Below are 21,784 nucleotides of genomic sequence, written 5' to 3' on the forward strand. Positions count from 1 at the left end.
GGCTACTCAGTGTTACCCTTGGTCCCATGTAAATGAAGGGGAGGTAAGATGATGGAGGCAGCGGGGTCCTTGGGTGGCTCAGCTGGTTGAGTGACCAACTTCGGCTCAGGTCATGATCTCATTGTTTGTGGGTTCAAGCCCCACGTCATGCTGTGCACTGACAGCATGGAGCCTGCTTTGGATTCTCTGTCTCTTTTTCTCTCTCTGCCCCTCCTCCACTTGTGCATGTGTGCGTGTGCTCTCTCTCCCTCTCTCTCAAAAACAAATAAACATAAAAAAAAAAAAACCAACAGGGGCTATCAGTTGGACTATGTCCAAGTTACTCCTACCAAAAAAAAATAAAAAAAAAAAGACTATAGAAATAGAGGAACTGTATCCACAGTTTGAAGGGTGACCAATTTAATATTCTGTCATTATGAAGCCCATCTTTTGAGTTCGTCCAGCTTAGGCTGTCTAGCTGAATGAATGTCAACTCTCAACAGAATGAGTCCAGCTACTAGTGTCCCTAAAGTACAGACATAACTGTGCTCACTGAAGTAATTAAGAAACATGAGTAGGGTATTTTCAACAATGGTGAGAAAAGCAAGTTTACACTTCTTAGAATCCTACTATATTAACTGTGAAAATTACTGACTCCTTTAACTTTTCCCCCAAGCAAGGAATGCGCTGTGAATACTTTCATTCTTTTACTCTCAAGGGAAATCAAGTGCTCCTTCAACCATCTGAAAGAGAAAAATCATAGCCACAAGTCCCAGTGACTCAGATCGCACATCCAGGACTGTAACAAACTTTGGCTATACTACTCAAAACCTGAAGAGTAAGTGAACTAGAAACTATGAATGACTGTGACATTCAGTTCCCTTCAAGAAAGACACTCTGCTCCGATTCATGCCTCTGAGATTTTAAATGCATCACATAGAAACTGGCTACGCCACAAACCTAACAGTGTTGGTGACTTGGACATCAAGCCCTTGGGCAGGAATGTGGGCCAGGGTCCACCTTCTAGCTCCTACTTAGACAACTGTCTATAAGTCAGTAAGCCTCCACGAGCAGCCACACAAACAAAGCAAACTACTATACCTCCTCAGGCAAGCTGACCACCAAGTCATTTTTCGTCTGTCCAACCAGCGCCTGCCAGAAGTATTCACTGCATGCGGCCAGCACAGCCCGGTGGGCCCGGAACTCCTTCCTTTCCACGATCAGAGTCACGTCACAGAGAATATCCTTTTTCCGTTGGTCATTGAGGCCCAGGAGGATGTTGGTGCAGTGGACTGTGGACTCATACACATACATGGGGGAGTCAGGCTTCTCATCCACAGACATGCCGTTCACACCCTGAAAGAAAGAAAGGCATAGCTACCTGAGTCGGATACAGAAGGTGAGAAGAACATCATGGTTCCTGTGTCTCACTGCCATGAGCTAGGCAAAAGGGAGAATTGTCCATTAGCATATTCATGATCAGCATAATGAGCTCACAAAACATATCTGGAAAGTCACATTCAACAGCTGACTTTTATACTTTCCACTTACTGGATCCTTTTACTTTATGGAAAACAAAGCCAAGTCTCTTAATAAAACACCCCATACATTTAAAACACATACGCACTCTAAAACTTGGTAGTTTTGATTTTGTTAGCCAACTGGAGAGGAACTTCCACATATGCATAGTCCCAATTCAAGTATTAATTGAGCTTTGTGTTAAGGGGAAATGAATCATTTTAAAGTATCTGCAATGCCCTCTTGATGAAGTACATGTAAGCTCCTAGGTTGATATTTGGCTAAGATGCCAACCAGAATAGATATCTGATCACAAGACACAATTTAACAAGTGAGGTAAACTGTATGTGTTCCAAAGTGTAGATATGGCCAGCTATTGCAATTGCCCTCTGCCACTTTAAGACAAAGCAGAGCGAACATCATGCTACTGTTGCACATGAAAATCTCTTGAAAAGAATTGTGTGTCATTATCCCAGCAGACTGGATATTTATCCTGATGAAGGAAACACAATATATCACATTAAGAGTCACAAGAAAGATGTATTCCACAGTGAAGATTACTTTTACAAAAGGGTTCTTTGCTGTAAGAAGTGTCCACTGATGCACTTTAAACAATAGCATCTGTAACTAATTTGCATAACATAGTTTTCCAGTAATGTCTTCTACTAGTATGGATTCCAATAAAGTTTTACTTTCTTTTTGGCTTCATTCTTATTTTAATAACTTTAACACACAATAAACTACATGTATTTATAGTGGGTGGTTTGATAAGTTTGGCATATAGCCACAACCGTGAAACCGTTAATCATGATCAAGAGAGGGAACATAGGCTTCACGACCAAAAAGTCTCTTTATGCCCCTGAATAGTCCCTCCCTCCCACCTCTCTGTGGTCCACCCCCTTGAAACAACAGTTTTGCTTTTTGACACTATATATTAGTTTGCATTTTCTGTATCTTATATAAATGGAATCATACAGCTTATATTCTTTTATGTCTGGCTTCTTTGACTCAGCATAGTTATTTTGCAATTCATTCATGTTGCTGCATGCATCAAACATTTGTTCCTTTATTGCTGAGTAGCGTTCCATCGTATGGATACAGCACAATTTTTTATCCATTCATCTACTGGCAGAAATTTGGATGTTTCCAGTTTGGGGCTATTACAAACAAAGCTGCTCTGAGTTAGTGTATAAATCTTTGTATGAACATGCTTTCATTTCTCTTGTGTAAATTCCTAGGGGTAAAACGGATGGATCATTTGGTATATGTAACTCTAACTTTTTTTTAAGTTTATTTATTTAATTTGAGAGACAATGAGCAGGGGTGAGGCAGAGAGAAAGGGTGGTGGTCAGAGGATCAGAAACAGGCTCCATGCTGACAGCACAGAGACCAATGCAGGGCTCAAACTCACAAACCGAGAGATTATGACCTGAGCCGAAGTCAGTTGCTTAACCCAATGAGCCACCCAGATGCTCCTGTAAGTCTATTAAAAAGTGACTGTCCCTGTTTTATACAGTGGCTGTATCATTTTGCATTTCAACAGCAGAGTATGAGTTCCAGCTCTTTCACATCCTTGTCGCCACTTGTTATACTCAGTCTTTCTAATTTTGGCCATTCTAATAAGTATTCTGTTATATCTCTTTGTGGTTTTAATTTGTTTTCCTCTAATGACTAAAGATGCTGAGCATCTTTCATGTGCTTATTTGTCATCAATTTACCTCCTCTGGAGAGATGTCTATTCAGATTATTTGCCCATTTTCTATTGGGTTGTTTCCTTGTTATTGAGTTTTGAGCATTCATTATATATTCTGGATACAAGTCCTTTATCAGATATGTGATTTGAAAGTACTTTCTCCAAGCCTGTAGCTTGTCTTTTCTTTCTCTGAATAGTGTGTTTCAAAGAGCAGAAAGTCTTCATCTGAAGAAGACCAATCAAGCAATTTTTCTTTTATGGATCATGCTTTTGGTGTCATATCTTAAAAAAAAAAAAACTTGGCTTAAACCAAGGTCACATCTTCTGTACCTAATTTATACCTAATATATATATTTTTAATTTTTTAAATGTTTTATTTATTTTTGAGAGATAGAGAGAGACAAAGCATGAGTAGGGGAGGGGCAGAGAGAGACAGAGACACAGAATCTGAAGCAGGCTCCAGGCTCTGAGCTGTCAGCACAGAGTCGGATGTGAGATCATGACCTGAGCTGAAGTCAGACGCTTAACTGACTGAGCCACCCAGGTACCCCTATACCTAATATTTTTAATGCAATTACAAATAGTTTTGCTTTTTAGTTTAAATTCATGATTTTTCATTGCTACTATAGAGTAATGCAAATGATTTTTGTGTATTGATCTTATATCCTGCAGCTTTGCCTAACTTATTAATTCTCATAGGCTTCTTTCTTTCTTCCTTCCTTCCTTCCTTCCTTCCTTCCTTCCTTCCTTCCTTCCTTCCTTCCTTCCTTCCTTCCTTCCTTTCTTTCTTTCTTTCTTTCTTTCTTTCTTTCTTTCTTGGTACATAACATAGATTTTCTACATAGAAAATTATGTTATCTGTGAATGAAGACATTTTACTTCCTTTCCAATCTGAACGATTTCAACGTCTTTTTCTTGCCTTACTGCATTGTCTAGAGCCTCTAGTGCAATGTTGAATAGAAGCAGTAAGAGCAAACATCCTTGCTGATGTTAGGGGAACACTTTGTCCTTTCACTGTTATTTTTGATGGTAACTATAGGTGCTTCACAGACGCCCCTATTAAGTTAAGGAAGTTTCTTTCAATTCCTAGTTTGCTGGGAATTAAAAAAAAAAAGATCAGGAATGGATGGTGGATTTTGTTAACTGTGTTTTCTGCATGTATTGAAGTAATCACATAGTTTTTCTTAAGATGTTAATATGAATAATATGATTGATTTGAGTATTAAATCAATCTTACATCTCTAAAATAAACTCCACTTGACCCTAATGTACTTTTCTTGCTATACATTGTTGGATTCATTTTTCTAACATTTTGCTAAGAATTTTTGCATCTATGCTCAGTAGGATATTAATCTGTAGTTTTCATATATTTAATTTTTTCTTAAAAAAATTAATTTATTTAAATTCAACTTAGTTAACATACAGTGTAGTATTGGTTTCTCATATATATTTTTAATCAGGGTAATGCTGGTCTCACAAAATGAGTTGGAAAGTATTTCTTCCTCTTTAATTTTCTAGAAGAGTTCTTGTAGAATTGGTATCATTTCTTCCTTAAATATTTGGCAGAATTTACCTGTGAAGTCACCTTGACCTGGAATTTTAACTACAAATTCAATTAAAAAAATTGTCGGGGCACCTGGGTGGCGCAGTCGGTTAAGCGTCCGACTTCAGCCAGGTCACGATCTCGCGGTCCGTGAGTTCAAGCCCCGCGTTGGGCTCTGGGCTGATGGCTCAGAGCCTGGAGCCTGTTTCCGATTCTGTGTCTCCCTCTCTCTCTGCCCCTCCCCCGTTCATGCTCTGTCTCTCTCTGTCCCCCCAAAAATAAATAAACGTTGAAAAAAATTGTCATATTCATTATCAAAAAGTTGTACATAATATTTTATTATTTTCCTTTTAATATCAGAATCTATATTGATGCTCACATTTCTGATATTGGGAATTTGTGTCACCTTTCTTTTCTGATCAGTTCAGCTAGAGGTTTATACACTGAATCAATATTCAAGGAACTAGTTTTTTGTTAAGTTGATTTTCTTTATTGTTCTGTTTTCTCTAACATTGATTTCTCCTCTCATTGTTGTATCATTTCTTCTGCTTACTTTAGGATTTAATTTGCTCTTCTATTTATATTACATTTATTATTTTTAAAATTTTATTTTAATTCCAGTATGGTTAACATACACTGTTACATTAGTTTCAGATATAAAATATAGTTATTCAACAATTCTATACATTACTCAGTGCTCATCATGATAAGTGTACTCTTAATCCTCTTTACCTGTCTCACCCATTCCCCCTCTGATAACCATCAGTTTGTTCTCTATAGTTAGGCATTTGTTTTTTGGTTTGTCTCTTTTTTATTTTGTTCATTTGTTTTGTTTCTTAAATTACACATATGAGTGAGATCATATGGTATTTCTTTCTCTGACTTATGTCACTTAGCATTATACTCTCTAGATCCATCCATGTTGTTGCAAATGGAAAGGTTTCATTTTTTTTTATGGTTGAGTAGTATTTCATCACACACACACACACACACACACACACACACACCACATCTTCTTTATCCATTCATCTGTCAATGGACACTTGGGCTGCTTCCATAATTTGGCTATTGTAAATAGTGCTGCAATAAACATAGGGGGGCACATATCCTTTTGAATTAGTGTTTTAGTATTCTTTCAGTGAATACCCAGTAGTGGAATTACTGGACCATATAATTGTATTTTTAAATTTTTTACTAACCTCCATACTGTTTTCCACAGTGGCTATACCAGTTTGCATCCCCACCAGTAGTACATTAGGGTTTTTTTTTTTTTTCCCACATCCTCCCTAACACTTGCTGTTTCTTGTGTTTTTGATTTTAGCCACTCTGACCGATGTGAGGTGTTATTCCATTGTAGTTTTGATTTGCATTTCCCTGATGATGAGTGATGTTGAGCATCTTTTCATGTCTGTTGGCCATCTGGATGTTTTTGAATAAATGTCTGTTCGTGTCTTTGGCCCATTTTTAAATCAGATTATTTGTTTTTTGGGCGTTGAGTTTTATAAGTTCTTTATATATTTCAGATACTAAGCCTTTATCAGATAAGTCATTTGAAAACATCTCTTATTCAGTAGATTGTCTTTTAGTGTTGTTGACTGTTTCTTTTCCTGTGCAGAAGTCTTTTATTTGGATTAGTCCCAATAGATTATTTTTGCTTTTGTTTCCCTTGCCTCAGGAGATATATCTAGAAAAATGCTGCTAAGGCTGATGTCAGAGAAATTACTGCCTGTGCTCTTTTCTAGGATTTTTATGGTTTCAGGTCTCAAATTGAGGTCCTTAATCCATTTTGAGTTTATTTTTGTGTATGGTGTAAGAAAGTGGTCCAGTTTCATTCTTTTGCATGTAGCTGTCCAGTTTTCCCAATACCATCTATTGAAGAGACTTTTTCCCATTGCATATTCTTGCCTTCTTTGTCAAAGATTCGTTAACCATTAATTTGCTCTTCTTTTCCTAGTTTCCAAAGGTGGAAGTTGAGATAATTAATCTGAGATCTTTCATCTTTTCTAATAAAAGCTTTAGTACTATACATTTCACTCTAAGTAATGCTTTAGCAGCATCTCACAAATTTTGAAATGTTTTTATGTTCATTAATTTTAAAAGCCTTCTAATTTTCCTTTTGATTTCTTCCTTGATGTATACATTATTTGAAAATGTTATTTAGTTTCCAAATGTTTGAAGGAGATTTAAGATATCTTTCTCTTACCGTTTTCTGATTTATTTATTTATTTAAAAAAACACCTTTTTTTTAAATTTTTTTTTTCAACGTTTATTTATTTTTGGGACAGAGAGAGACAGAGCATGAATGGGGGAGGGTCAGAGAGAGGGAGACACAGAATCGGAAACAGGGTCCAGGCTCTGAGCCATCAGCTCAGGTCGTACTCAGCTCAGGTCGTACTCAGGATTCATGAGTTCAAGCCCCACATCAGGCTTGCTGCTGTCACAGCACAGCCCACTTCAGATCCTCTGTCCCCCTCCCCTCTCTCTGCCCCTCCCCGGCTTGTGCTCTCTCAAAAATAAATAAAAATGTTTAAAAAAAGATATCCAATTACTCCTCTAACTTTTTGAACATTTGGAATACTGTTATAATAACTAATTCTGTTAATTCCAACATCTGTGTCAGTTCTGGTTTAGTTCTGATTGATTGATATTTCTCTTCATTATTAGTCATATTTCCCTGCTTTTATGCATGCCTGGACAGTTCTGATTGAATGCCAGACATTGTGGATTTTACCTTGTTGGATGCTTGATGTTTGTGTGTTCTTATTAACATTCTTAAACTTTGTCCTAGGACTCAACCCCTTGAATTATGGGTTTTCTAGTCTGGCTGATAGGAATGTGTACTATTCCTGATCCTCTGTGAGCTCTGAGTACTGTTCCTTCTAATTGTTTTGGGTGACTGTTTTCCCATTTTTGGTATTTTTCTAACACACATATGCTAATGAGTACTCTGCAGAATATTTAAGGAAACCCTCTGCAGATCTCTGAAGTTTTCTCTCTGTGAAGCTCTCTCTTCTTTGCTACTCTGCTTTCCAAAGTATAGCCACCACACTCTCTCCAGACTATTAGCTCTGTCTCCTTAGCTCAGGAGTCAGTCAAGATCTTCTTTGGTTTCTCTTTCCCCTGTCATTGTCTGGAAACACTCTCAAAACAGTAAGGTGGGCTCAGCTTATTCTCCTTCTTTTAGAGATCAATGTCCTTTGTTGCTTTGTGTCCAATGTCTTGAAAAGCATTGTTTGATATATTTTATGTTTTTATAGTTGCTTCAGGTGGGAGTAAATTTAGAAAATCTGGTACCTGTTATTCCCTCTTGGCTGGAAGTAAAAATCCTTGATTTAGTCTTTATGTTATAGGTACACCAAATATGTTACAAATAATAATTTATCACATTGCTAAACATACAGTGTAAACTTCACTTACTATAAATGAGGATTTGTAATACCTACTTACAAAAATATTTCTGCAAAAAAGAAATTTTAGTTCTTTGTATTACAATAAAAGATGAACTATCTGTAAGCTTTATTTTCTGGAATCATTTTTTGTGCAATAAGCACAGCTTTTTATTTATTATTATTTTTAAATGTTTATTTATTTTGAGAGAGAAAGCGAGAGAGAGAGTGAGCATGTGCATGCAAGGAGGGAGGGGCAGAGAAAGGGAGAGGGAGAGAATCCCAAGCAGGCTTCATGCTCAGTGCGGAGCCTGTGCAGGGCTGGATCTCACTACCACAAGATCATGACCTGAGCTGATATCAAGAGTCGGACACTTAACCAACTGAGCCACCAAGGCACCCTGAGAATAGCATTTTAAATGAGACAATTCAGTTACAATGACCATTAAGCCATGGAATAAACCTGAATTTACATGGCTTTTGTCTTTGTGACTAGTTAATTGCTCCTAAATTCTTTTTTTAGTAAGAAGACAAATATTTCCTATCCTGGCTTCTTTTACATGAAATGCTTCCAGGATTTTCTTATCTCCCATATAGGGTCTCAAGTCTGATTTATTTTCTCCATTCTTAGTTCACAAATTATTACTCTTTTTCCAATCACATTCAGTTTTCTCAATCAGTCTATGGAAATTTGTTTATTTATTTACTCATTTAAATCACAATGGCTTACATATAGCAGGCAGTATTCAAAACTAGGTGGAAAAATTAATGTTCTACAATGTAAATGTTATACTCAATTCATAAGAAGGAGGAGATTTATAAGAGATAGTTCATTTTTCCAATCCATTTGTTGTGTAATTGATATTAATGCACTTAACACCAAGAAGCCAGAAGCTTGCTATAAAGGATTCAAAGTCTACACAAAATGAAAGAAAATCCAAAGAGAAATGAAAGTGAAGTGCAGCGGAAAGAGGAATATACCAGGGATCCAGATCTTTTCATCCGGCTCTGGCACCGACCAGCTTTGTGGATTCTGGATAAACTGTCTAAATTTCTCTGGACCTGCTTCCATATTTGTAAAATGAAAAATCTGAACTAGAGGGTCAGCAAAGTTCTTACATATCTACAATTCTAGGAGTCTTAGAGTCTATAAAATACCATATTGGTCACACAAAGTGGGTCACTGTTATTGTAGTTGAGAGAAGCTAGCTTTCTTTGACCTTATAAAGACCATTTATATATCTTCTTTTATTGTTGTTGATGTTGAATGGCTTAAAAAAAAAACCCTACCTCTGAAGAGGTGGTTACAGGGAATGGGGTAGACAATATGCAGGGAAAAAACCAATGCCTTTTTGGAGAGAAGGAACCATAATCCCAACCCCTGCTCTCACAGGTTCCAAGTTAGGAAGGTCTGTCTGGATACACTATGATATCCCTGAGTAAATGGAGGAGAACAAGTCCCTTGAGGTGAAATTACCTTTCAGAAATGGAGAATCCAAATCTAGGAAGACATTTGGTGCAACATGTAGAGCTGATGCTATTAGCTCTTTCAGTTCTGGACATCTTAGCCCATAGGTTTATTCTGGGAACCATGGCTGAGTAAAGGAGTATAAACTAAAAGAATATGTCACCCGGGAACCCAAAGTGCAGTTTCACTGAGGTCCGAGTGGGGGCCTGACTGCTATAGAGCAGCACTGGGTAAGGGTCTACCCTACTAGGTGGGGAGAAGTCCTAAATAGTGGTGAAGCCAAGGCAGTGGGTGGACTCTCAGATTCCATTTCACAAGCAAGATGGTTTCTTTCTGGCTTTAAGACAGCTGGGCAGAGGGGGCTCATGAAATGACTCAATATCCTGCTAATAGGGCAGGTTTGGGAAAATAAAGGGGTTGTAGCAATTTATGCTCCCCGAGTCAATGAAGAGGCTATGAACATGAACTGCTTTTTGGGTTAAACCTTCCAGAGAGTTTTAAGACACTTAAAACAGATTAGATCTGTTCGTTAAATGGTATAATCTAAAATCTATCATTCCCAGGAAGCTGTTGCTAGACTTTAACCTGTCTGAGGATTTTCATGCTTGTATTACATTATTCCTGGATAATCCTTCCTTATGCTATGCCAGCACCACTCTCTTCCTCTTGGCCTTTACATTCCTATTGGATCTTATCACACCCCTCACTGTTGGCCCCTCTTCAAGCATAATGGAACATACTGTTTCTTCTTCTTTTAGAAATCAGTCAGCCTTTCTCATCCTCCAGTTATCATGGGTGCTCTTCTAGGAACTCCCTCCAATTTGTTTTTGACTCACCAATACCAACCTGAATTCTGTTTCTCCTATCCCTGCATTATATCCCACTGAGTTTCTTTTTTTTTTCACTTGCCTTGCTAATATTAATTAAAAAACATCCCCCTGCCCCCAATGCAGCAAATCCTGAAATCCACAGCAGGACCCATGGGATCTAAGAATGAAATACTTTGTAGTGAGTAACTGAGCCCAGAATAGCATGTAGGAGTCTGACAGCCAGTCTTTACACTAAGCATTAGACAATGTGTTAAAGTGTGTAGACATTAGCTGAAATCAGATTGTAAGGAAGCTTTCCAAAGGTTCTGATTTGGGTTTTGGCTGGATCTCATTCTTCTTTCTGTAGGCCAAAAACCCCAGCTGCACATGTACATACACATATACCCCAATCATCTTATCATATGGTTCAGCAGTAAAAGTTAATTACTATTATTTTATCATAATATGCTCATTCCCTCAAAAAACTACACAGACCACAGCTCTCATCAGTCAAAGATGTAATATTAATGAATACATACTTGCTTATTCACTTACTCATTCAGTCTTCATTCATTATTGGTTCATACTCAGAAATCAAAACATCTAACACTTAGTTCTGAAGGTTAAAAGTATAAATTGAAAAACCAAGAAGAAAAAAAATCTACAGTGGGAAATCTGAAAAGCTAAAATTCACAAAAAAGTAGTATGTTAGGTTTTTCAGACAACCTGTCATGTCTAGAATGGCTCAGATGAAAAGAAATGAATACACCTTGCAGGTAATGAAAAAGACCGAATTATAAACCATTTCACTTGAAATTCCAACCACATTTCCCATAGAAACAGGGCACTAAATAAATACTTTTGTGAATGAAACACTAAACTATTTAGTAATTGCTGACTAAATTCCTGCTCTTATCAAGCATGCTTTTTTAAAAAAAAGTTATTTACAATGAAACTATAAGGGTTAGTTTTTATAAAAGAAAGTTATCAAGTCTATAGAAATTTTAGAGTGCGTAGTGCCATTAAAATTACTAAGTTATTGCTTTTGGATTGGAAACACTTTTCAATCTCATCAAGACTCAAACTTCTTACTTAAAGTGGAAAGCAATCCAATTTCAGTATTTTATAATGGAAAACTGGAGTGCCTGTCATTTAATGTCTCTAATGCCTTAGATAGCTAAAGTAAGGGCCTGACATTGAGCAGCTAAAACGTTCTGTGTTCTTTATTTACTCAAACACTCCATCTGCGTGTGTGCTCGTCAGTGCCAAGGGAACTGAAATTTAAGGCTGCTGTTAGAAGGAAGCACTTGCAATTGTATCATCAAATCCTTAATAGCTCTGAATGGTTTTTGTACTTCAACATAAACTTCCATCTTCTTTGACCTTTCAGGAGGAAGTTCAATTTACTGACATAGTTTGTGACAATGGTTTTTACTGTACAGCTGAAAAAAAAAAAAAAAGAAACCAAAAAACATAAAGAGTTTAGGGACAGTTATCATAAGCCCCAATTTTGGAGTGATTTTTGTTGATGATGTTGTTGTTTCACTCATTTTTAAAAAACAGACCAAAATAAAAAATAACCCAAGCTTTCTAAATATCTACTAATAAAACAGTGACAACTACTTGCACGTCTGTATTTAAATGTGAACTATATGGAGAGGCAAGCTATGATACAGAGGCTGGGCTAGAAGTATTGGAAGGCCGTATGTATTAACGTAAAGGTAATAAAGAATTAAAGATATTTTACACATCCACCAAACTGGAAAGAATTACAAAGTCTGGCAATTTCAAGTGTTTGTGAAGATGTAAAACAACAGGGACTCTCATACATATGCACTGATTATGACCCAGTATTTCCATTTCCAGGTTACGCCTGAGACACTCCTGCACGTCTGTGACAGGAACTTTGTATAAGAGTGTTCACAGCAGCGTTCTTCAGCATTGCTCCCAACTGGAAACAGTATGATGTCTGTCAGTAGCTGAATGAACAAATACACTGAGGTGTATTCATATATTCATATAATGGAAAGACACAAAGCAAGTTAGAGCCACATGCAACAACATGGATGAATCTCACTAATCTAATGTTGAAGACTGAGCTGGAGAAGCAAGACACAAAATAATATACACATTTGGGTTCCATTTATATCAAGTTCAAAAATGGGCAAAACTTAAATATCTAGGTATACATATGTAGGTGGTAAAACTATAAAGGAAAGACTCAGAAGTTCCATTTGTGGGGAGTTATAATTGGACAGTGGTACTGGGGGGGAGGGGCTCAGGCGTGCTGTCATAATGTTCTATCTCTTGACTTTGATATGCATTCACTTTGTGTTAAATTATGCATTTGTCTAATGCACTTTTCCATATCTACATTATATTTTGTAAGTAAAAAAGAAAACCCCACTCCAATTAAAGATCGTAGGAAAGGATTAACAGTTCAAGTTACCTGCCTCACGTTCTACCACTTAATCATGAAAGTCCTAGGGTGGGCTTTGGGCTTCAAATGAAAACACATAAAATCTGCAAAAATGGGCCAAATGTGGGGATGAGGCCCTTCAGGAGAAGGTGAGAAATCTGAGGTTGGCTTTTGCTTTCGAACAGGACTCTTTTCAGAGATCTTATGTTTCATCTTCTCTTGTGAAAACCAAATCACATCAATGCACTTCCATGTCCTTATCTATAAAATGAGGAAATGGACTAGGTGACCTGCAAAGTATTTCTAGTTCTAATTTCTATGGTTCTATAAAAGTACAAAAACTTTTGGAAAAACTTCAAACATGAGCTTCTCTAACTACAGTTCTTGAGAAGGCTATTTTTGAGAAGCTAGAGATGGTCAAAATAACACAGCTGGCTGGAAGGGAGAAATGCCATCGCGTAACTTCTGGGAGTCATGAAGCAGAGAGGAAGACTTGCCCAATAATGCGATGTGCAGGACAGGTTCTCAGAGGCTGTCTTAGATATATGGCTACGGAATCAAGGGGGGGGGGGTGGCTCATCAACTCCTCCTGTCTGAGTCTCCACCCAGTGATGTCACGTGAGAGAACACTGTTTAGGGCCTCAGGGAAAGCTACAGTTTGGGTTTAACAATAACATAGTACATATAGTGTCATCTCCAAAAGTAGATGAAAGAAATTACATGCTTTGAAATCAATGGGTGAGAAGGACTCCATGCCAGGCTGTCCAAGATACGCCAATTATTGTTAGTGGAGGCTGGCCATGATGGGGGTGTGTGTATGGTTAGGGAGAAGAACGAGCAGGCAGAAAGTGTGGAATTAAGGAGTGGCAGATTTGGATACGCGGCCCTGTGATCATCTACCCTGCTCCTCTTTTCTGCATCTTGATGCTTGTTTTTGGTTCTTTTGAGATAGTCCCCCAGCTAAGGGTGTAGCCAAAGCCCCCATTTATTCTGCTGGGGTAGGTCCTTTTCTACCCTTGACTAGTTTTCTTTTCTATCTTGTCACTTCCAGTTTGTCTCTTATACTACTTCTTTGTATCTATGTTCTCCATTTATATTCATTTCTCATACATCAATCTCTGCTTCCTATTAGCATTTGCTTCTTGCCTTATTAGGAGGTAGAGGACAGAGAGAAGTCATTTCGTTTCTACATTTTTCTTTATCAGGGCATCTGTGTGAAATATTCTCTCCCAGTATCCCCTTCCCTCCCCTTCTAGCCAGAGAATATTACCCTAGAGCTTCATGCTGCTAATGTGAGAAGAAATTATGAACAGTGATTAGGAGGCTAAATAAGGGTGGTGGAACCTATTTACTTCATTAGGTTCCTTCAGGGAAAAAGCAAGGATGGGAAACTAAGAGATAAGGGTTAATACTAAAAGAATAAAAGATCCATTTGACTCAGAGCAATCTTCAGTCTGCCTGGATTCTATCAGACACCCTTCTCCATGGGGAAATCATTAGAGAGAAATGACATGCAAAGTACGCCATAAAGCATCTGAGTCAAACCAGAGGGAGGATGACTCAACGGATCATTTTACATTTTAATAGAAGGCGCTGCAGATTTGTACCCAGTGCACAGTTCAACACACGGCGCACATCCCCTCCCCAAAACTTCTCCATCGGGTGGGAGGGGAGTTCCCAGAACTGACAGAAATTATTCTGTCTTAGATAAGAACCAAGTCAAAACTCGCAACAGAGAATCAAAGACTAAGAAAAGACAACAGATAGTCAAATGCAGAAAAGAGGGGAGACTGCAAGTCTGTCTGATTCCAACTTCAGCATTACTGTCAAAACTAAGACTGTCAAAAACTGAACTCAGTAATTCGTGGACTTCCAATCTGATGAAGGGTGGGGGGAAGAAAAGGGAGTGGCAGAGGGAAGCAGGAAAGGAAGGGGGAAGAAAGGAGAAAAGAAAGAAGAGAACATCTAAGTGTTATAAGTAAAAAAAAAAAAATGCTCCTTGAATTAGCTTCAAAAGGTACTGTGTAATACTGCCAGAAGTTTACCCACCAGGTCAGTGCCCACGCTCGGCCTGGGTGTCCACACGAAGTCAAGAAACCATATTAGCGATGCCAGAGTTCCCAGCATATTTTCTGGGCTAGTTTATTGCTGGTAGGTTCTAACAAGTGCAACCTGCCAAAGGTAAATTCATCTGAAGAGGAGTCATAATGCTAGAGACTGGATTTTCAACTCTAACTCTTTCTCAAGGGGGTCAAGTCCACATGAGGTTTGTGTCTGCCTGTACCTGAAGGGGATCTATGGTTATGTGGCTGTTCATCTCCGTGATCTTTATCAATGCTTGTCCCACTTCCTAAGTGGGCACACTGTTTATGGGTGGGAAAGAAAACAGAAGTTAGTTTCCAAGCCTTAGCAGAAATACAGATTTCACAGAAAAGGTTCTTAATAAAAGGAAACTTGTTTCTTTCACGTATTAGGGTCTCTTGGACAACATGATTCTGTTCTGAAATATCATCTCTGCAGGGATGCAGGCTGGAATGGACAAAGTTTAGATTGCAAGATGGTTCTAAAACAATCAAAACTCAGCACTCATGGCAGGCAGCATCTAATCAGGGCAGAGGAGTCCTCTGGCTCAAGGGTGATTTGGGGAAGTGCTTTGGGAAAGGTTTGTGAGTTTTCACTGAAGCCTCAACACCCTTACTCCTATTTTTTTCCATTTAAAAATGATTAAAACCATGAGACTAAGACCACTGGTCGGCAGTTTGTTAAATTCCACACCTGCTAATAAAAGCACTTGAACCATCTGTCACAATGCAGGAGACTGAATGGAGTTGGAATATTAACACACAGGTGAAATGTTCTCCAGGGAGTCTGAGGAAAAGGCAGGAGTTCAGAGGAGAGAGATGGGGGGAAAGGAGTGCTTGGAGCCTTCCAAGTCCCTGTCTTGCCCTTGGCAGCATCTCAGAATGATGATTATTGTTACCAAAAGGCAGGGACACAAATGCTTCAGGACATTGAATATGCTGTTCAAAACAGAAGTCCTATTACAGGCTTACACCACCACCAGTCACACACACCACTTGTACCCCACAGGATATGCTTCAGATAAAGCAAAGTGTACTGAAGAAGACACTGTTTTCTAACTCACTCATTATAAACAGTCAAAACCGCACTGCAACGGGGGAGAAAATACCTTCTCTCCACATGGCCAGGAAGGGGTTTGACAAGGTCCAGCTCTTTAGCCAGGTGGTAGTGGACAAGCACAGAGAAGCCCCCAGAATCACCAGGTGGGAAGAGACTCCTCAGCACTTTCTGGACTCTGTAGCGCACCAGTTTCCCATTTCTCCTTTTATCCCTCAGCAGAGGGGCCTCCTTTTGAGTCCTGCTCTTCCCATTCCTAGCTGTAGGGCTTTGGGTACATTAATTAGATTCTGCAATCCTTCTTTTTTCCATGTGCAAAATGGCTGTGAGGATTAGATGAGCTGAGGATACAAGGTTTTTAGGACAGCCTTTGTTTTATAGTAAACGCTCCACAAATAAAAGCTATTATGAGAGGAAAATTAATTTCTTTGTACATTATGTAAATCTGTAATTCTGCACAGGCTGAGGGGTTCTTATATTGAGGCAAACCTGACTGCATGAGGAATGAGGCACATCTTCGTTTGCCAGATTTTTCTGCTTAAACTTGGGGAAAGGCCAATTTGCTTGACTTCCATCCATGGCCTATGAGAAAATAATAGGTCAATGTGTGGGATCTGGTGCTTTCTGGTCTTCAGCCATGACACCACTGCAGCCTTCCCTCTGTAACCTCCCACAATGACCATGAAGGTCAAACAAGGCAATAGATCTGAGAGCTCTCAGAGAAGTACAAAGTACTTTGCTTGCATCAGGAATTATCCTCACCACCATTTGACTAATTCTACACATAATTATATCAAGAATGTCTGCTCTTATGGGCACTTAACCCTGATATATTTCTCTTTCATGCCAAGAGAAAGCATCTGGCAGATGGGGGACTTGGACTGATTCTCATCTAATAACACTTCCAAAAGATTCTATCCCTTTATATTTGCTAAAAGTGCGTGCTTTGAATAATCCACCTTCCTATTACAGGCTTCTTCTGTTTCTCTCTCCGCTACCTTTTGCTGATGTTTCATCCAAATCAAACTCTTCCTCCATCATGAGATGCTGTGTGATGTAGTGGTGACAAACCAGTCTCTAGAGTCCGTCTGCTGGTATCTGAATACTGACTGCTACACCCCCTCAGACAAATTGTGTAAGCTCTCAGTAAGGATTCCTCATCCGCAATTCTGTTGTCATGAGGAGTAAATAATTTAAAGCACAAATATGCAAAGTGCCTAGAACAATTCTTGGAGTATAGTAAGCACTCACTAAATACTGTACATATTACGGTTTTTGGAGAGAGTATAGTGGAATGGTTGAGAATGCGGGCTGTGGAGCAGACTGTCTGGCTTTGAATCCTGACTCTGCCACTCACCTCTGGAAAACCTCTGGCAATGGGAAAAAGACAGTCTCTTCAACAACTGGTGCTGGGAAAACTGGGCAGCCACATGCAGAAGAATGAAACTGGACCACTTTCTTACACCATACACAACAATAAATTCAAAGTGGATGAAAGACCTAAATGTGAGACAGAAAACCATCAAAATCCTAGAGGAGAAAACAGGCAGCAACCTCTTTGACCTCGGCTGGAGCAACTTCTTACTAGACATGCTGCCAGAGAGAAGGAAAAAAAAAGCAAAAGTGAATTACTGGGACTTCATCGAGATGAAAAGCTTTTGCACAGCAAAGGACAACAGTCAACAAAATGTTGCCTACAGAATGGGAGAAGATATTTGCAAATGACATATCAGATAAGCAGTGACCATCCAAAATCTTCCCAAATTCAACACGCAAAAACCAAATCATCCAGTAAAGAAATGGGCAGAAGACATGAATAGACATTTTTCCAAAGAAGACATCCAGATGGCCAACAGACACATGAAAAGGTGCTCAACATCACTCATCATCAAGGAAATACAAATCAAAACCATGAAGAGATACCACCTCACACCAGACAGAATGGTAAAATTAACAACACAAGAAACAACAGGTGTTGGCAAGGATGTGGAGAAAGGGGAACACTTTTGCACTGCTGGTAAAATGCAAACTGGTGCAGCCACTCTGGAAAATAGTATGGAGGTTCCTCAAAAAGTTAAAGATAGAACTATCCTACAACCCAGTAGCTGCACTACTAGCTATTTACCTAAAGGATACTAAAATGCTGAGTTGAAGGGCACATGCACCCCAGTGTTTATAGCAGTGTTATCAACAACAGCCAAACTATGGATAGAGCACAAATGTTCATCAACTGATAAATGAATAAAGAAAATGTGGTACACAGACTCACACACACACACACAGACACACACAATGGAATATTACTTGGTGATCAAAAAGAATGAAATCTTGCCATTTGCAACAACGTGGATGGAATAGTGTGTATTATTCTAAGCAAAATAAGTCAGTCAAAGACAAATATCATATGATTTCACTCATGTGGTATTTAAGAAACAAAACAGATGAACACATGGGAAGGGGAAAAAAATAGAGAGAGAAAGAGAAACAAATCACAAGAGACTCTTAACCATTGAGAACAAACTGAGGGTTGATGGAGGGGGGTGGGTACGGGATGGGTTAGATGGGCGATGGGTATTAAGGAAGGTACTTGTTACCATGAGTGTTGGGTGTTGTATGTAAGTGATGAATCACTGAATCCTACTCCTGAAACCAATATTGCACTGTATGTTAACTAACTAGAATTTAAATAAAAATGAAAGAAAAAACCCTCTGGCAAGACACTAAACTTTTCTGTGCCTCAGTTTCCTGATTTGTATGAAAAGGGTATGATAAAGAGCATCTGTTTCATAGGCTGTGAGGAGTAAAACACTCCACATGATTGTTCACGAATTCATTAATTCACTCATTCAACATGCAGTAAATGTTATATAAAATTAGCTCTTCTTTATTACCATGCCAACTATTTCCATTCACCTTTCACTCCCAGACTGATAATGGCTTGTCCTTTCACATCAGTATCTCCTGCTTTCAGTCCTGCCCACATAACTCAGACTCTCTCTGCTGCCTTCCTAGCTCTTGGAATTACAACAGTTCTCAAACTGCATGGATTTAGGGTAACTGGGGTGGGGCTGGAAATCTACAGTTTAACCTCCACGGCAGCTGATCCAAGGCAGCCCTACAAACCTGGAATGTCTGCCCTGCCACTTCCAAGAACTACAGAGAGGACTACTTAAGTCTTACTTATGTACTCACTTCCTTCTCCATCTCCTTATATGTGCAAGGAAGGTAAGACATGCCTCCTATGAGACTGTCATGTGATTTCAACGTGATGGCTCACTTCCTGACCTCCCTCGGGTCTTTGCTCAGATGTTACCTACTCAGGAAGGCCTCCTGGACCACCCTACTTAAATCCCAAGCCCAGATTCCTGCGTTTACTTTTTGTTCTTCCTCCCCTGCTTTATGTTACTTTTATTTCTGCTGAGGTCTCCTTCGAACCTATTTTTTCGCACATCTTTCTATACACTCTGGAGCTGCCTGGTCTTTCTGGGCTTCCAGGTTGCCTTGCCTATCCATTTATCCACAGAAAACTCCGTCTATTGTGAGCAACGCTAATGTTAGAGGAAACTAATGATGTACCCTCCAAGACATGCAACTCAGATAATGGGAAGGTACAAAAGCTATAGGGAAAGATTGGACTGATAGACTGAAGGAAAAGCTAACATCTGCAGAGTTTCTCAGTGGAAAGGTCTTAAGTGTACTTTATTTCCAAAGCTTTCTGGGCCTAACCATTCACAAACAGTGAGACCTATTCTTTCTCTGTTGTTCTGTACAGTGTAGATTTGTACAGAGTATAATTTAGCTGTTCTATCCTGGTAACAGCCTCCTTGCTCCCACTTCTGAAAGATGGCTCTGATTTTCTGCAAGTTCACAGCCTCCCACCTCAAACTGCCAAGCCAATCATGCCTTCCCTTTCAGCATTACCTAAGCCTCCAAGCCTTGGGGAGATTATGGCCACACAGGACCCTTGATGGCATCCTCAGGACGACCATGTTTTTCAGAGTGTGACTGTTGCCCGGGCTTCTGTTGCTCTGGATCCATACACAGTTCTGGAGGGCTTGGGATTGAGAGAAGATGGGAAGAGGAGGTTTCTGATGTTCATTTCAAAGTCAGACAAGCAACTCTCCCTTGGAAACTACAGAAATAGGCCTTAGTTCTACTTACAGTGGTGTGATGACAAAGTCCTCTTTAATAATTTAGAATTTGGAATTATAAGACATTCGCGCCAATGCAAACCAATGTAAAAATAAACTACTCATGATTTTCCTAGGAAAAGTGGAGATACACAGCAATCCCCAGGAACAGTCCCCTGTGGATGTTTTTCTGATCAGCTTAGAAAAGCACTGATTAAAATACAGCATATGTATTATAAAGTTCCGTATCACAATCCTTCAAAATTCTTTGGAAAGAAAGATGTTCACCTGTTTAAAAAAATAAAAACAAACCATATGTTTCTAAAGGAGACACTTTGAAAACCAAAAAAAAAAAAAAAAAAAAAAAAAAAAAAAAAAAAAAGCATCACCTTCTTTAAAAAACAAAATAAAGTGGCCCAGCAGAAGTTCACATAAAATGCCTGACAATGTTCCTTTTCAATAGAACTCAGGCTGAGTGAAAGACATTCTTGGATTCTGAGCTTTGGCTGGTTACCTAGGTTGCAAAGGATACCAAAAGAGACTCACACCAGGAATTCTTAGTTAGAATGCCAGTCAAGGAAAAGTTCATAATCCTTTCAGATTTTAAATTCGGTGTGTCTGTGAGGAGGAAAATCAGTTAGTTTTTTGGACAATTGGAAAAGAAGATTAGGCCAGACTTTGCCTATAAAGACTTTGTACACTATGGGTTATGCTCATCAAAGGTAGAAGAAAATGGCTTTTCAGGCTGTAGCACTGTTATTCTCACTTTGAAATTGTGGTTATATGAAGGCTGCTGCTTGTTTAATTAGAATGGAAATTGATACACAGGAAAACACATGAACTGTATCTAGTGTATTAACCTGATATTCATAACCAACATCTGATTACTTAAAATTGACCAGATTTTTGAAATCTATTAAGATTTCTTAATTATTCATATGTGCTCACAGTTATTGCCTTCTTTTAAGGAAACATGAAAGGCTTAATGATTAATATAACAATTTCAAAAGCTTTCTCATACAGATTGGACTAGACTCCACGGTCTTTACAGAATGATCATTACTTGGTTAATGAACTCAGCACACTGAACATTTTTCAGCCACCTGAAACTCCCAAGTATTGTGTGAGTTTTGGGCCAATTAATTATCAATTACAACATCATAAAACATTAGCACAAAAATAGGAATAATGAAATTTAATTATATATTATTCTTCTGAGTTGCTGCAAATACTATACAAGACTGATTCTGATTAATAATTCATTCAGCAATAAAGTATCAGGAAAGATAATTATGCAGTGCCACAATTCTCACACTGATTTCTATAATTACAGATTACAACAGTGTTAGCAATTTAAAAGGTTAGAGAGCTGTGGTAATTTGCTATGTCATCCTCAGCTATATTAATGTCTCTCTTTGAGCATCAAAGATAATTGAAAATATAATAATGGACCAAATCAGATGGCTTGCCCATGCTCTTCTCACCTAAAACATCTCCAACCTAAGTACATTAGTAAAGTCAAGTCCTTGGTAATTAGCGTCTTTCATTATGTAAGTAGCCCTACAACTCATATTCGGTTTATAGCTAACTGAAAGGAGAAAATATGTAGGTGTATGTGCCAAAATATGCAAACATAGAAACATAATCTATAGAAAAGATATAACATGAAAACTACATTTGGTATATAACTCATATCTTGCT

The 21,784-nt window shown here is 38.5% G+C and overlaps 1 protein-coding gene across 5 annotated transcripts in view; it reads right to left on the reverse strand.

Annotated features, from left to right (window-relative positions):
* Positions 1-21,784, reverse strand: part of BACH2 (BTB domain and CNC homolog 2) — a 357,318-nt gene that overhangs the window by 78,709 nt on the left and 256,825 nt on the right. For all 5 annotated transcript variants that reach the window (XM_045499041.1, XM_045499042.1, XM_045499040.1 and 2 more), the window contains one exon: positions 1,081-1,335. In XM_045499041.1, coding sequence (XP_045354997.1) covers positions 1,081-1,335 — 255 coding nt within the window. The remainder of the gene's footprint in view (positions 1-1,080; positions 1,336-21,784) is intronic.

This window comes from Leopardus geoffroyi, chromosome B2 (assembly GCF_018350155.1).
Source record: "Leopardus geoffroyi isolate Oge1 chromosome B2, O.geoffroyi_Oge1_pat1.0, whole genome shotgun sequence".
Taxonomy (NCBI): domain Eukaryota; kingdom Metazoa; phylum Chordata; class Mammalia; order Carnivora; family Felidae; genus Leopardus; species Leopardus geoffroyi.